At 54.0% G+C, this 13,711-nt stretch overlaps 1 protein-coding gene across 1 annotated transcript in view; it reads right to left on the reverse strand.

Annotated features, from left to right (window-relative positions):
* LOC142462821 (radial spoke head 10 homolog B-like) overlaps nt 1-13,711 on the reverse strand; it is a 33,846-nt gene that overhangs the window by 15,705 nt on the left and 4,430 nt on the right. The window contains exons 3-8 of the mRNA XM_075565059.1: nt 12,311-12,386; nt 8,299-8,367; nt 7,294-7,467; nt 4,506-4,591; nt 3,515-3,635; nt 2,487-2,663 (exon numbers count right to left, since the gene is read on the reverse strand). Of these exons, the coding sequence (XP_075421174.1) occupies nt 2,487-2,663; nt 3,515-3,635; nt 4,506-4,591; nt 7,294-7,467; nt 8,299-8,367; nt 12,311-12,386 (703 nt within the window). The remainder of the gene's footprint in view (nt 1-2,486; nt 2,664-3,514; nt 3,636-4,505; nt 4,592-7,293; nt 7,468-8,298; nt 8,368-12,310; nt 12,387-13,711) is intronic.

The raw sequence follows: 13,711 nt of genomic DNA on the forward strand, positions 1-13,711 counted from the left end.
TGGACAGGAGTCCCCCCTTCCCACCCCACAAGTTAGGGGTCAGCCTGGCTGGGCACAGCTCTCGGTAGTTTGGCAGTCACATCAAGATGTCACATAGCAGTGAGGTGACAGCCATGTGATCATGGCCAATGTCGGGAGGGTACCTCTGGGACGGGACCCTCATCATCCTTCGAAGGAGAAAGACGTGAACAGAGAGGGGAGGAAGCAGAATGTGTCCTCTGGACCTGGGGTCCCTGCACCAAGAACCTCCTAGACTCAGGGCAAGCTCCCAAGGTTCTTCCCTGAGGGCCAATAGACCAGTGGTTCTCAACTTTCCTAATGCCCCGGGCCTTTAATGCAGTTCTCATGTGGTGGTGAGCCCCACCCCAACCATAACATTATTTCCATTGCTATTTCATAAGTGTCATTTTGCTACTGTGATGAATTGGGGGACCCCTGTGAACGGGTCATTCTGCTCCCAAAGGGGTCACGACCCACAGGTTGAGAACCACTGCGAGAGAGCGAGCACGCGCACCGATGCCCTCAATTCAGACTCTGAGCTACACAATGAGAAACAAGTGTCTCTTTATGAAAGCCACCCCCTTGTGGTATCTGTTCCAGCAGCACTCGAGGATGAATCATGTTTCTCAAGAGTTTGGAGTTTGATGTTTTTAAGATCGACACTGAACGCACACGTAACAGACTCCTGAAGTCCTGTCATGGCACAGTCTCTCCTCCTCCTCGTATCTGTGTGGCAGTTACATAATCACCTGTCAACTTGCGAAGGGGTGGAGTTTGGCCTGTCAATTGGGTCGCAGACTAGTGACCTCATTTGGAGGCGCCAGAGAGAAATAGCTCACTGGAGGCCAGACACACAGATTCTCTGCTCTGTCTTCCATAAGCCACATGGAGCTCCGCTAGAGTCCTGGAGCTCGAGAGACACTTGGAGAACCCCTGCCAGCGTACAGATACTGCCACTGCCACCGTCACCGTCACTGGATCCACAAGACTTCCCACCCACTGGCCTGTGACCTTCCTGCAGTCAGCGTCATTGAATGTGCTGTGTGAGTCTGAAGAGGACCTTATAGATTGGTATCAGACATATGGGCTAATAGTGGACTTGATCTAGACTGAGCTGGGATGTTTCCCCAATATACAATTACCCTTTTATATAAAGCCCTTTCTTCTACACGTATGTCTGTGAGTCTGTTTCTCTAGTCTACCCAGACTCACACAGTCTGCCACACCACCTCTCCCCAGTCTTATGCACTGGTGGCACAGAGGGTTAGGCAGTGGTTTAAGCCCTGCAGCTGCTCTGCGGGAGGAAGGTGCTGTCTGTACCCATCACGGCCTAAAATGCCTGGGGCAGTCATCTGTCCAGTAGGGTCACTACAGGATAGACTCCACTTGATGGCAGTGGGTGGTGGCAGTTACAGACTGTCTTTCTTCTTCTTCCGCCTCTTCTTCTTCTGTGCCACTGACTCAGTCCCACTCTTAGAGATGCCATGTACCAGGGAATGAAACGCTGCCTGGTCCTGCGCCATCCTCACCACCATGGTGTCGGTCCTGTGTCCATCCGTCTGTCTCTGTACTCATCTGTGCTCATCCCTGGGTGATGCAACCGTGAACACAACGCACTGATCACCGGGAAGCCGGATGATTGAGTTCACCCAGAGGCACTTGGTAAGAAAGACCTGGCTATCTAATTCCAAACTCTCAGCCTCTGAAAACTCTGTAGGGTTTGAGAATGATAATGGCAACAAATGTACATATGTTCTTGACACAATGGATGGATGGATGGATGGATGGATGGATTGTGATAAGAATTGTACGAGCCCCCAATAAAATTATTTTTAAAAAAACACTCTGTAGGGTCCAAGTGAGCCACTGTGACACACACAGGGTCACCAGGAATCGCAGGTGGCTTGACGGCAACCAGCAACAGCCGCCAGCACAGCACCCATCAAAGACTCTGGGACTTTCCCAGGACTTGTCAAACCCAGAGGTCCGTCAAACAGCCAGGGGCTGCTTGCACAGGGGGCTGACTGCCCACTTCAGTCCGCTGAAGCTGAAGCTCTTGGAGAGACCGCAAAAGAGTGTTTGTCTCCTATTTAGTATGGCGTGGGGGTGTGAGGTCGGGGGCCACGGCAGCCACCTTGCAGTGACGAGGAGATGACAGCACAAGGCGTCACTGACATATGGAAGACAGGACAGAGGGGAGACAAAGCCAGAGAGGTCAGGAAATCAAAACCGACCTGACCTCACATTACCCTTTTTCTCTCACAGTAGCTGTATTATCACAAGCTAGATTTTCCTGTTACTTGCAACCAAGCGCACTCTAGCTCGCACAGTGTAACACATTCTCGTTAACCTGTAACCGCTGCAAATCAGTGCACGGCCTTGCCATCCCAGAACAGTGAGCTGCTCTGTGCCGAGTGGAGAATGGGTACCTTTGACCGAGTTACCTCTAGCGGGGCATGTACCCCTTAAAAGCTTCCTGCACTCACCTTGCCGTGCTTCTTATTGGAGACCCACTCGCCCTCGTACATGGCTCCGCTGGCGTAATAGAACTTTCCGTGTCCGTGGCGATTTCCATTCACAAACTCTCCTATGTATTCATTTCTCAAAGGATACTGGGAATTGAGGATTCTCTTCAGGAACCACGTGTGCGTCCCAAAGCCATTCTGGAAAGAAAGCAGAGTGCTCACGGGCAGGCTTGGGCTATTCTTATTGAGAACTTTGATCCAGGGGCTGGCTGGAAGGGGCAGCACGGTGAGGGAAGGGGCCCTGGTGGCCAGTCCCGCAGATGCGGGTTCCCGCTCAGCCCTCTGACTGAGGACCAGTCTTGGGAGGCTGGCGAAAACTCACTGGGTTCTTCAAGACGGGGTGCTTTCTGCACGGGGTGTCACAGGCATGTATCAACTGCCCAGCTTTCTAACGCTTACTTCAATGGTTCTTTTGAATTTTATTTCTAAAATAGGTATTAATCCAGGTGTCCCCTCAGGCTTCTATCTAGAGGCTGGCAGTTCAAGCCCAGCAGTGGCTCTGAGGGAGAAAGAGGAGGCGGTCTGCCCCTGGGAAGATCTTCAGCCTCTACAACGCTGTCTGGGGTTGCAATTGGCACAGTGGTTCTGGGCTTGTTCTGCTGAGCTCCTTATGGGAGCCAGGTGCATTGCGGATTTGCCAATGACCAAACCTCGTCTGTGTGTGAGGTCCTGAGGGAAGACAGGTGTAATAAAACAGCGATCGAAGTTCAAGGTTTAGAATGCAGTGATGCCATTGTGAATTGTATGGGCAGAAATTGTTTGTTCGGCTGCGTATATGTATATTATCAACAACAAAAATCTATTTCCTTTTTTAAAGGTACAGTTTAGATCGGTGAACACATGCCCGTTTCTAACAAGGATGTCGTGAGTGAGAGCCAACTCAGCAGCAGCTAACTCAACACAACAGTATTTCAGGTCACCGCCAGGGCAGGCTCAGCTGAGCACATGCATCTGGGTATGAAAGTGCTGAGCTTCAACGTGTCCGGTACCTGGATCCCGTTCTCCCATCGTCCAGTGTACTCCTCGTTGGTGGTCAGCCACCTCATTCTGCCCTCTCCGTGACGCATGTTGTCTTCCCACTGGCCTTCGTAGATGTTTCCAGATTTGTAGCTAGAGCGAAATCAGTTAGACACAATCAGTCATCCCTCAGACAACATTCACCACCAGGATCTTCCCCGTAGCGCTCTCCCTTGGCATCTTTTAAAGACTCCCAGCCCTGGGCCCATCCAACCCCTCCTGGTGATTGAACTCAGTGGACACACGGAGGGGTTGTGGAAATCATCATCCTGGGAGCCAGAAGAAATCACTTTGCCAAACCTTCTGGGTTATAATCCGGTGACAGTAGATAGGACTGGCTCCCCCCACCCCAATCTCTTCTAAATACCATATATACTCAAGTATAAGCCAACCTGCATATCACCTAATTTTACCACAAAACGGCATTAAAAATGTGCTGGAAAAAAAACTTAGCTTATACACTAGTATATACGGTAATTGCCTTTGGGACTATTTCTGCTTAAGTTAGTATCTTGCCCCCAATACTTCAATCTGTAGTTTACTGAACTCCCAACAGCTCACCCTGAAGTCAAGCGAACATCAGGAAAGTTCATTTGCCCTGAAACTTTTACCCAAACGAACAAAATGGAAAAATAGCATTTCCTCAACATGAGGCAAAGACCTCACCAAAGTAAGCAACAAACAGCTGAGACAGAAGCCCGGTCCATGGTTCCTTAACATGACAGAAAGGCCGTTTGTGCGCATCACAAAGTGGTACGGGCATGACTAGGTGGCAGTTGAAGGGGGTCTTTCTAAAACTTCCATGGGGGCTTTGAACTATCCCTGCCCCTGCAGTGGACTCACCGCCGGACCTGTCCCTGCTTATGTAGAAGATGCGTGTTCTCGGTACCCCTGACGCCTTCCCTCGAACCCGCCTGCCCCCACCCTCCCCGACCCCACCAGCGTGGCCGCGCACGTACCTACCATCTTATCCCCCAGCCCTTTCTGATGTTGTCCACCCAGTCTCCCTCGTACCAGGAGGTGCCTTCTTGATTGTAATAAATGGAGCCCTAGAGCAAAGAACACAACATGAAACACCAAGCCTTACAAAAGAAACGCTGTCTTAAAGGTCAAGACAGAAACGGGGGCTTTGGGGGACTTGTGGGATGTGCTGCCTGTTGTACAACCAAGAAAAGAGCCAAGCGTCATGGAGGGAGGATGAGCCGGTGTCTCCCGTCAATGCCCCTCAGTAACAAGGGGCCACAGGAGGGTCTTGCGTGGCCTCATGCATCACGCAGCTCAGTAACCATTAGCCAAGTGAGTCCCTAAGACACCCTGCTTTGTGGCCACCTGAGCTAAACTGTGGTACCTTCTGCATAATGGAGGGGGCTCCTGGGTGGCCCCAAAGGCTGGTGCTCAGCTGCTAACTGCACCTGCCCAGGGGTTCCAGGGAAGAAAGGCCTGGCTGTCTGCTTCTATAAAGACCGTGGCCAAGATGAAGGGGAAGGTGACAGACCACGAGGGGGAGGTCAGCACACATGACTGAGACAAAGGGAGGCCCTGGAGGGGCACAAGAGTAACTGGCAGCAGTGGCCAAAGCTACGACATCACAGTCCTATAGTGACTGCCATTTACAAGCAGATACACAGATAGACAGGCAAGAAGAATATGGGTATGTGTGAGAGAGACAGACAGACAGGGAGAAAGAGACTGTACATATGTGACAGAGCATTTTTGTTACATTCAGGTTTACAATGGGCTGCAAGTGCCAAACACCAGCTATTCTGACCTTATGGAGAGTTTTAAGGTTTGTAAATCTTCACGGGAGTAAACAGCCTCGTCTTCCTCCACAGGAGCAGCTGGTGGGTTTGAACCCCTCACCAGGTGGTAAGCAGCCCAGTGCTGACCCAACGGTGGCACCAGGGCTCCTGGACCCGTATAGATCGGCACACCCAGAGGGCACAGGCCTGAACACTTCTTAGCCATAAGCAAACCTCTTGAGGGGCTGCGGCACTGGCCTTCGGATCACACCTTGAGGGATGCCTACGTTAACTGGTCTAACACGGTTCAGACAATGGTCTAGATCCTAATTTGGTGAGTAGTGATCTAAGATGCAATGATAGATTGAAGGAAGAAAGCCAAAGGCTGAGAAGGAACCAACCATGCAAACCTCAGAGACCAGAAGCAATAGCTGGTGCCCAGTGGCCATGACTGACCCCTCTGATGGGGATCACAATGGATGGTCCCGGACAAAATGGGAGGAAAATGTAGAACGAAATTCAAAAGCTTTAAAAAATGGGGGGCAGATTTACTGGTGTGATAAGAGACTGGTAGAACCCCCAAAACTGTGGTCCTCCAAACCCCACTCTTGGGGCTCACCTGTCAGCCCCACAGCAGAGGGTCCTGTCAGTGCCCACCAGCACCACGAGGAGCAGGCTCCTCAGAGCACCCAACCACACAAAGCAGAGGGCAGCAGCTGCAGCACAAACAAGGCTCAGATAGCAGGAAGAGACCGGTGGACATGGGGACACCAGAGAGGACGTGGGGAGAGCGTGGTTACGTCCAGGGGCCGGCAACCAATGCAAAGAAACCCACTTCTCTGAGTCGCTGAGTAGCAACCCAGTGTGCCCCACACAGGTCCGCCCAAATCACCATGAATCAAAGCAAATCCTCCCTGTAGCGAGTTGATTCAGACGCACAGCGACCCAGCAGGGCAGGGCAGGGCAGGGCAGGGCAGGGCAGGGCAGGGCAGGGCAGGGCAGGGCAGGGCAGGGCAGGGCAGGGCAGGGCAGGGCAGGGCGGCCCGGGCAGGGGTTCCAAGACTGTTGCTCTTCACGGGAGTAGAAAGCCTCGTCTGTCGCCCGGGGGAGAGCTGGTGGTTTCCAACTGCGGACGTGCAACTCACCACCATCAGGGCTCCCTGGAACCACAGCCAAGTGGGCACCAATCAAAAGCAAAGGGCGGCAGTCAAGGGAAAGCTCCGAGCAGCCACCCGAGTCCCTGGGCTGCCGTGCTTCGGAACACAAGGCCATCCATGGACGTAAGTCAAGGCTGCCGTTTCCTATGCACAGAACTCCCTTTGATGTGATCTGAATACGCGTGACCACAACCCCGGCTGCTGCGTGGGGCCATCGCGTCTGTCCCAAGGGACAGAGACCTCCAGGTGGGGCTGCCCCAGGGGGCTTCCTGGGTATCCTGAGGGGAAGGCCCCCTGGCAGCTCGGCTGTGAACACAAAAGGCCATAGCTCCAACCCACCCAGTGGCTCCTCGGTTTGAGAAAGCCATCTGCTGTAGCCCAGGAAGGCCCGGGCAGGGGTGGGGGGAGTGAACAGCTCCATGCCAGCCCATAGGGCCACTGTGAGTGGCATCTGCACCACCAGATTACACGTCCCAGCTGCCCCAATCCTAGAAAGCCACCAAGAGTGCTGAATGCAGCGTCCACTGAGGCCAAGAGGCAGGAAGCAAGGGGGCCCTGTGCCCAGCAGGTAGCTAAGCAGGGCATGTGCTATGCCATGGATGGCCACGCCACAGAGAGCCACAGACCCCTGGGCACGCTGCCATTGAAAGTCCCATGGTGTGTGAGTCCCTTAGGAGGTGACCAGAAGGGGCGACTACAGAGACAGAAAGCAGATCAGGGGCGACTGGGGCAGCTGTTTTCTGAGTACAGGGCTTCTCCTGTATTCTGGAATGACAGAAAGGTGGGCTTGTCCATGCTACAGGGGCCTTCCCGCCCACCGCCCGGATGGCTTTCTAGGGCACGTAGCCCCCGCACCTTGCCGTGCCTCTTGCCGTCACACCAGTGACCGATGTAGGACACGGGCTGCAAGCTGCTCTTGAACATCCCGAAGCCGTTGCGCATTCCGCAGACCACGTCGCCCTCGTAGGAGCTGCCGTCGGGCCACGTGTACACGCCATGGTTCATGGGGACGTTCTTCACAAAGTCGCCCTGTGGCGGGGGCGGTGGGAGAGCTCTGCCATGGGGGTGCTCAGACCCCACCCTGCCCCCGAGCACCTCATCCCCGCATCCTCCGGGCAGAGGCCCTGGCTGACCAGTCAGACAGAAGGGAGCAGGAGACAGGTGACTTCTCGGTCTTGGGAGCTTTAGAGGCAGACAGTTCTTGGGTGGGGTTGGGGTGGGGTAGGGGTGGTGGTGGTGATGTGTGTGTGTGTGTGTGTGTGTGTGTGTGTGTGTGTGTGTGTGAGAGAGAGAGAGAGAGAGAGAGAGAGAGAGAGAGAGACCGAGACCATCTTTAGAGTGCTCTCAGAACCTGACGCAAAGATAGGAAGGGAGGTTCGGGACTGGCAGGTCAGACCTGGAGGGATGGGCAGGGTTGTGGGAAGTGAGCTTCCAGAGAGGGTGGACCAGAGTGGACTCCGTGGCAAACGGCCACCCCAGGATCCAAACCAGTCCCTCTGCTGCCCTATAGGACGGAGCAGAGCCCCTGTAGGGTTTCCAAAGCTGTCTGTCTGTACAGAAGCAAACTGCCTCATCTCTCTCCCACCGAGTGGCCAGTGGGCTTGAACCACCAACCCTTTCAGTATGCAGCCAAGCGCTTCACCCACTGCGCCACTAGGGCTGTCAAACTGCCTTGGAAAGTAAAGTATTTGAAAGGAAGAAGAGGGGTAGAGACATGCAAGGTATACCCCATACTGAGAACATTCTGGAACCTTCAAGTGAAACTGGTGAGAGCTGTCACTAGAGGGGGCAGTGCTGTCACGAGTAACTGAGCCGTGAGTTTTCACTATTCTGTCAGAACTAGAGTTGTTCTGCTCTTACCTCGTATTTCAATCCATCCGCCCAGATATACGTCCCTTGCCCGTGCATGAGTCCTTCTGAAAACATACCCTGTGCAGCAGGAAAATAAAAACCAAACTGACCATGACAAAACAGCCCTCAGAACACAGTTGTTTATTTCACCCCCCAAATGCCACTGTACTAGTCGGGTCCTTTAGAGGAACAAAGCCACAGAAACTCATACGTATGAGAGAGAGTTTTATATGAAGGGTAAGTGCACATCAAGAAAACACCCCAACCCAGTGCTGCCCAAGCCCACAGTCCAACATTGACTCATATGTCCAACACCAATCCACAAAGCCCTCCTCTATCTCACAAAACACGCAATGATGCCGACTGCAGGAGGAAAGCCAAGTCCGTGAACATGTAAGCATCAGTGCTGGCAGGGGTCTCCACACGGCTGCTCCAGCACCCAGGGCTGCATTGGGGTAAGTCCATGTGGCTTCTCCTCAGGGATGTCTTGTGGGAAGTGAGCCTTGCCAGCTGAAGCAGGGAACTGGCTAAGGCAGCTGCACCCTGACCCGACCATCACAAAGCAAGGGACCCGAGAACTAAAAAGGTGAGGTTCACTGAGCCATTCATCCCTCTGCCCTTCAGTTAACCCCATGTGTGTTTATGGGCTAGACTGGCACAATGAACTACTTCAGCCACCCACATTCCGGTTCCTAAGACACAGCCTTCCTGTCCCTCCTGTGGACGGGCTTGCCAGCACTGTGCGGGGAGCTGCCCCGGGGGTTTCCGAGGCTGGGCATGTTGATGGGAACAGACGGCCACATCCTTCTCCTGTGGAGTGGTGGACAGGTTTGAGGATGGGGCCAAGCTGTGGGCCAGCTTGTTTTAAAAATTATCAAAGGCAGGTGGGCAAGGAAAATCCAAGTCTCCTCAGGCCTGTGTCAGGAGTCCTGGCGGTCTAGTGACTACGAGTTGTGCGACTAACCGCAAGGCCAGCAGTTCAAACCCACCAGCTGCTCCACTGGACAGGATGAGGCTTCCCATTCCCATGAAGATTCCCACCCTTGGAAACCCAGGGGCAGTTGGGCTCTGCCCTGCAGGGTCACTGTGAGTGGCAGTCGACTTGATGGCAGTGTTTGGTCATCAGAAAGCACAGTGTGCGAGTCTATCTGAGGAGGCTGGCTGGCCGAGAGGTGGGTGGTGTGAACTCTCAGCTGCCCTGCAGAAAAGGCCTGCCAATGCACTGCCAACGAGAGGACAGCCAATCATGCTTGATGGGACGCAGCTCGCAAGAGGTCGCCACAAAGGGGCGCCACGCACAAAGGCAGCCAACGACAACGGCAGATGATCTCATTCCTCACGGTCACTGGGGCAGAAGATGAAACGCAAGGAGCAACTCCCAGCCCCTGGTGACGGAGCAGGTGGAAAGTTTGCCCTGGAAAGAACTTGTATGCTCTGGGGTTTGCACTTCCGCACCGAAGGGCTTGACCTGTTTTCATGGAATCGAGGCAAGAGCGGATGAAAGCCGCTATCCCCAAACAGAAACGATGGCATTTGGAAGGTACCCGCTTTCTCGCCCATTTCCCCCACCTGGGAACACACTCTTCAAAGAAAAAAAGAATCCAACACTACAGCCCTTACTTTCACGAAGCAATGCACCGTCTGTACTGAGCAGCCACACACCAGACAGGCGAACACCTGCCTCAGAGCAGCCAATCAGAGGAGACGCACAGCATTTGCCCAGGGAGTTCACACGGCAGGACCCCATTACACGGAGTATGGGCTTCTAGGTGAGGGGCCTGTGCTACGGACGGACAGCTGAACCCAGCAGAGTCAAAGTCGCCTTGGGAGGGGCCGCTGGTGTCAGAATTGGTACTGAAGTGGAAGCACGTTTGATCTGCAGCCTCAGGCTGATGCCGAGTCAGACATCTGTGTGGTCAGGGGTCAGATACTGCCCCGATGCCCTTCTGACACCAGGAGAACTGGAAACAGTTCTGCATTTCCCTTTATCACCAAGATGCTTCTATAGAATCTTTGGCCCCAAAGTTCCCTCGATGGCAGTCAGGCACCGTCTAGTTCTTCTGCTCTCAGGGTGGAGGAGGCAGATCTTGTTCACAGAGGCCCTCTCTTCCTGTCCTTCCAAGCGGAGGTTGGCTGTGAGCTAAACAGAAACGGACCAGGTCTTTCCTTCATGCCACTGGGTGGGTTTCCAACTGCCAACCTTTCCCTTAGACCAGTGCAAGCAGTTTGTGCCACCCAGCGACCTTGGTCATATGCCAGGGCCGAGGATGAGAGAGGAGAGGAGGCACTACCAGCTCACTTGTAGCACTTCATGCGTATTCATGAATGGCTTAATGAATGAGATTTCCCACTTAATGAGTATTAAATGAATACTTTAATGGGTGCTTTTTCATGCCGCTTATTTCAGTGAATATTATTTGGAATGAACAGAATTTTAATGAGCATTACCCAGCATTTTCATGACTGCTATTCAGCTGCTGTAAATGGTGTTTTGGGTAACTTGAGAAAATGAGTATTCAACTGCCAAGTGGGGAAAGCCGTCTCTTCCGGAGTCCACGACAAAAAAGGTGGGGTCTGTTGCTTTGATAATGAGAGCCTGTAAATCAAAACCTTCACGGGAGCATTATTAGGGACACAGTGACTCAGAGGGTTAAGCGCCTTCAGGCTCACTGAAAGACTGGCATTCCAATCCCACCAGGCTCCTCCTTGGGGACAAAGACTCAGCAGTCTGTTTCCATAGTGACACATGGCCTTGGAACCTGGCCCCACGACCAGCCTGGGGCTGCGCTCCTCTGCTCCTCTGTCCGTAGGGCGACTGTGGGACGGTCCACTCCGAGGCGCGGGAAGGTAGCCAGTGCCAGTGGAATAGGAGTTAGGAGCACCCACGAGGAACCAGGTCGAGACGTGGAGAGAGATTCAGAGAATCTCTAAGGAAGACTCTGGATGTGCTCTGCAAAGCTCATCACAGATGTCGCTAGGCCGTCTGTCCGGGAGTAAGAGATGCGGCAGAGGAGCGCAGCTGGCGGTGCGGGGCTCGGCGCCTCCATGTCGTCCGGCTGAGAAATGAACACCGGGAGAGAAGCCATGCACAACCACAGCTGCCGGGATGTTGTCCGTCGTGAGCAGCCGGCTAGTGACCCCAGGCGTGTTGCAGAAGGTCGGAGGGGGTCAGAGAAAGTCAGAGGCGCTGGCTCCACTCCGGAGCTGTCCCTTTCAGAATCAGAAGACCAGCCAGTCTCCCACAGTGGCACGCTTTCGGAGAGTCGGCTGGTGCTTAATCGCTGTGCCATTCAGAGTGGTCAAGGAGTCTGACCACCCACCCCCCGGGGCCAAAAGGTGGGGGCTCAAATCCACTAGGCACTTTGGGTGGGGGGAGATGAAGCCGCCGTCTGCTCCCATAAAGAGGTGCAGCTGCAGAAACCCTATGGGGACAGTTCTACTCCATCCGACAGGATCGCTAAGGTGAGACTGAGTTGCCCTAGTGGTGGGGGGTTTGTCCGCTAACCAAAAGGAAGTGGGCTTGAAGATGCAGCAGTCTGATTCTTCAGCAGACGCAGGACCCAGGAATTCTACGGGGCAATTCTATGCTGCCCGACAGTGTTGCCCAGAGCCCACATGACATGAAGACAGTAGGTCTGGTTTAGAGAGTAAAAAAACAAACAAACAAACAAACCTCCAAGCCCAAACTCACTGCCATCCAGCCATTGCCAACTCAGTGACCCTATAGAACAGGGCAGAACCGCCCCTTGGCTCTCCAAGACTCACTCTTAGCAGGAGTAGAAAGCCCAGACTTTCTCCTGCGCAGAGTAGGGCTGGTGGTTTCAAACTACTGACCCTGTGCATCACAGGCCAACATGTAACCACTACACTGCCAGGGCTTCCATGGTTGAGAGAGCAGTCAGTATAGAGTTGCCCTGGCACCTTTTGAAGAACCAATGCACATTACTGGAGATGCAACTCCAGCCCTCTCCCATCACCCCACCCTCCCCCCACCCGGCAGCTCCCTAAACGCAAAACTCACGTGGTAGGTGCAGCCTCCCTGGAAGACAGCAAAGCCTTCACCCTCGAACAGTCCCCGGACTTTCTCGCCCTCGTAGCTGCAGGGACAGAGCGCCAGCTGACGGCCAAGGCCCACGCACACAGGGCCAGGAGGGGCTCTCACACGATCATCCACTTGCTGGACAAACAACTCCCCAGGCCACCAGCAGCCCATCCTCCACGTCCTTCCCTGAGGGGGTCCTGTTCCCGCAGGGAGACAAGATGGAGGCAAACAGGAAGGACACCAGCATCCACACTGTCCTGGGGTCCTGAGGGACGGTTGGGGAAGGGGACGGGACAGAGTGGGGATGCAGCAACTGGACTTGGAGGGGAAGGCCGGGTGTGTCCCCCTTCCCACCAACCCCCCAGATGTTTGTCAACAGGGCTGGGCCAGGAGTCTCAGAGGTTTGGCAGTTCCGTCTGTAATGATGTAATCTGCTTGACGCAGGTCAGCAGTTTGAACCCCTGAGCTGCTCCTCAGGGGAGAGTCAAGGCTGTCTGCCCCGTCAAGATTTACAGTCTCAGAAATGCTAAAGGGACAGTTCTGCTCCACCTTGTAGGGTCCCTATGAGTCGGAACTAGACAGAGGACAGTGGGCTTAGGTTCAGAATCAGCCATGATGTGATCACCCCTATGATGTGATCGCGTGATCAGCTTTTAGGGGTTCGAAGGAGATGGGTTAGAAGCAGTTCCCTGCGGCGCCCCCCCCCCCCCCGAGACAGCCAAACGTCTGCCATTCCATGAGTGGGGAGACACGGCGTGGTCCATCAACCTGATGGAGGCTCCTCTGCTGGACACACAGCCTCCCGCCACACGGATGAACTCTGAAAACACACGCCACGCCAGGAAATTGGAGTTACAGAAGAGCAACAACGATGTGATCGCACTTACGCAAGATTAGCAAACAGAAGACAGCAGTGGCGGGTGGGAATCAGGGGAGGGGGAGCAGCGGGTTTCCGAGAGGAGTGGTGGAATCCTTGGGGAAAGATGGGAGAAGTGTTGCCCGACTTACAGTGAGAGAGTCATCAGCATCGCTGAAGGAGTTGGTGGGTTTAGGTGAATTTTTTGGTGTGTTCTTCCAGGAGGAGGAGGAGGAGGAGGAGGAGGAAGAGGAGGCAACCCCTAAGGGGAGCCCTCAGGTAGCACTGATGGCTAATGCATTAGGTTGCTCATCAAAAGGCTGGAGGTTCAAGTCCTCCCAGCCTGGGGGTCTGCTTTTGAAACCCAGCCACTGAGATCCCCATGGAGTACAGCTCTTCTGACACGCTCGAGCTCGCCAGGATTTGGAGGCGACTCAGAGTCACAAGCTGGGTCCAAAAAAACCACTGCCATTGAGTCAACACCAACTCATGGTGACACCACAGGCAGGCTGCAACGGCCTGAA

Source organism: Tenrec ecaudatus, chromosome 12 (assembly GCF_050624435.1).
Source record: "Tenrec ecaudatus isolate mTenEca1 chromosome 12, mTenEca1.hap1, whole genome shotgun sequence".
Taxonomy (NCBI): Eukaryota; Metazoa; Chordata; class Mammalia; order Afrosoricida; family Tenrecidae; genus Tenrec; species Tenrec ecaudatus.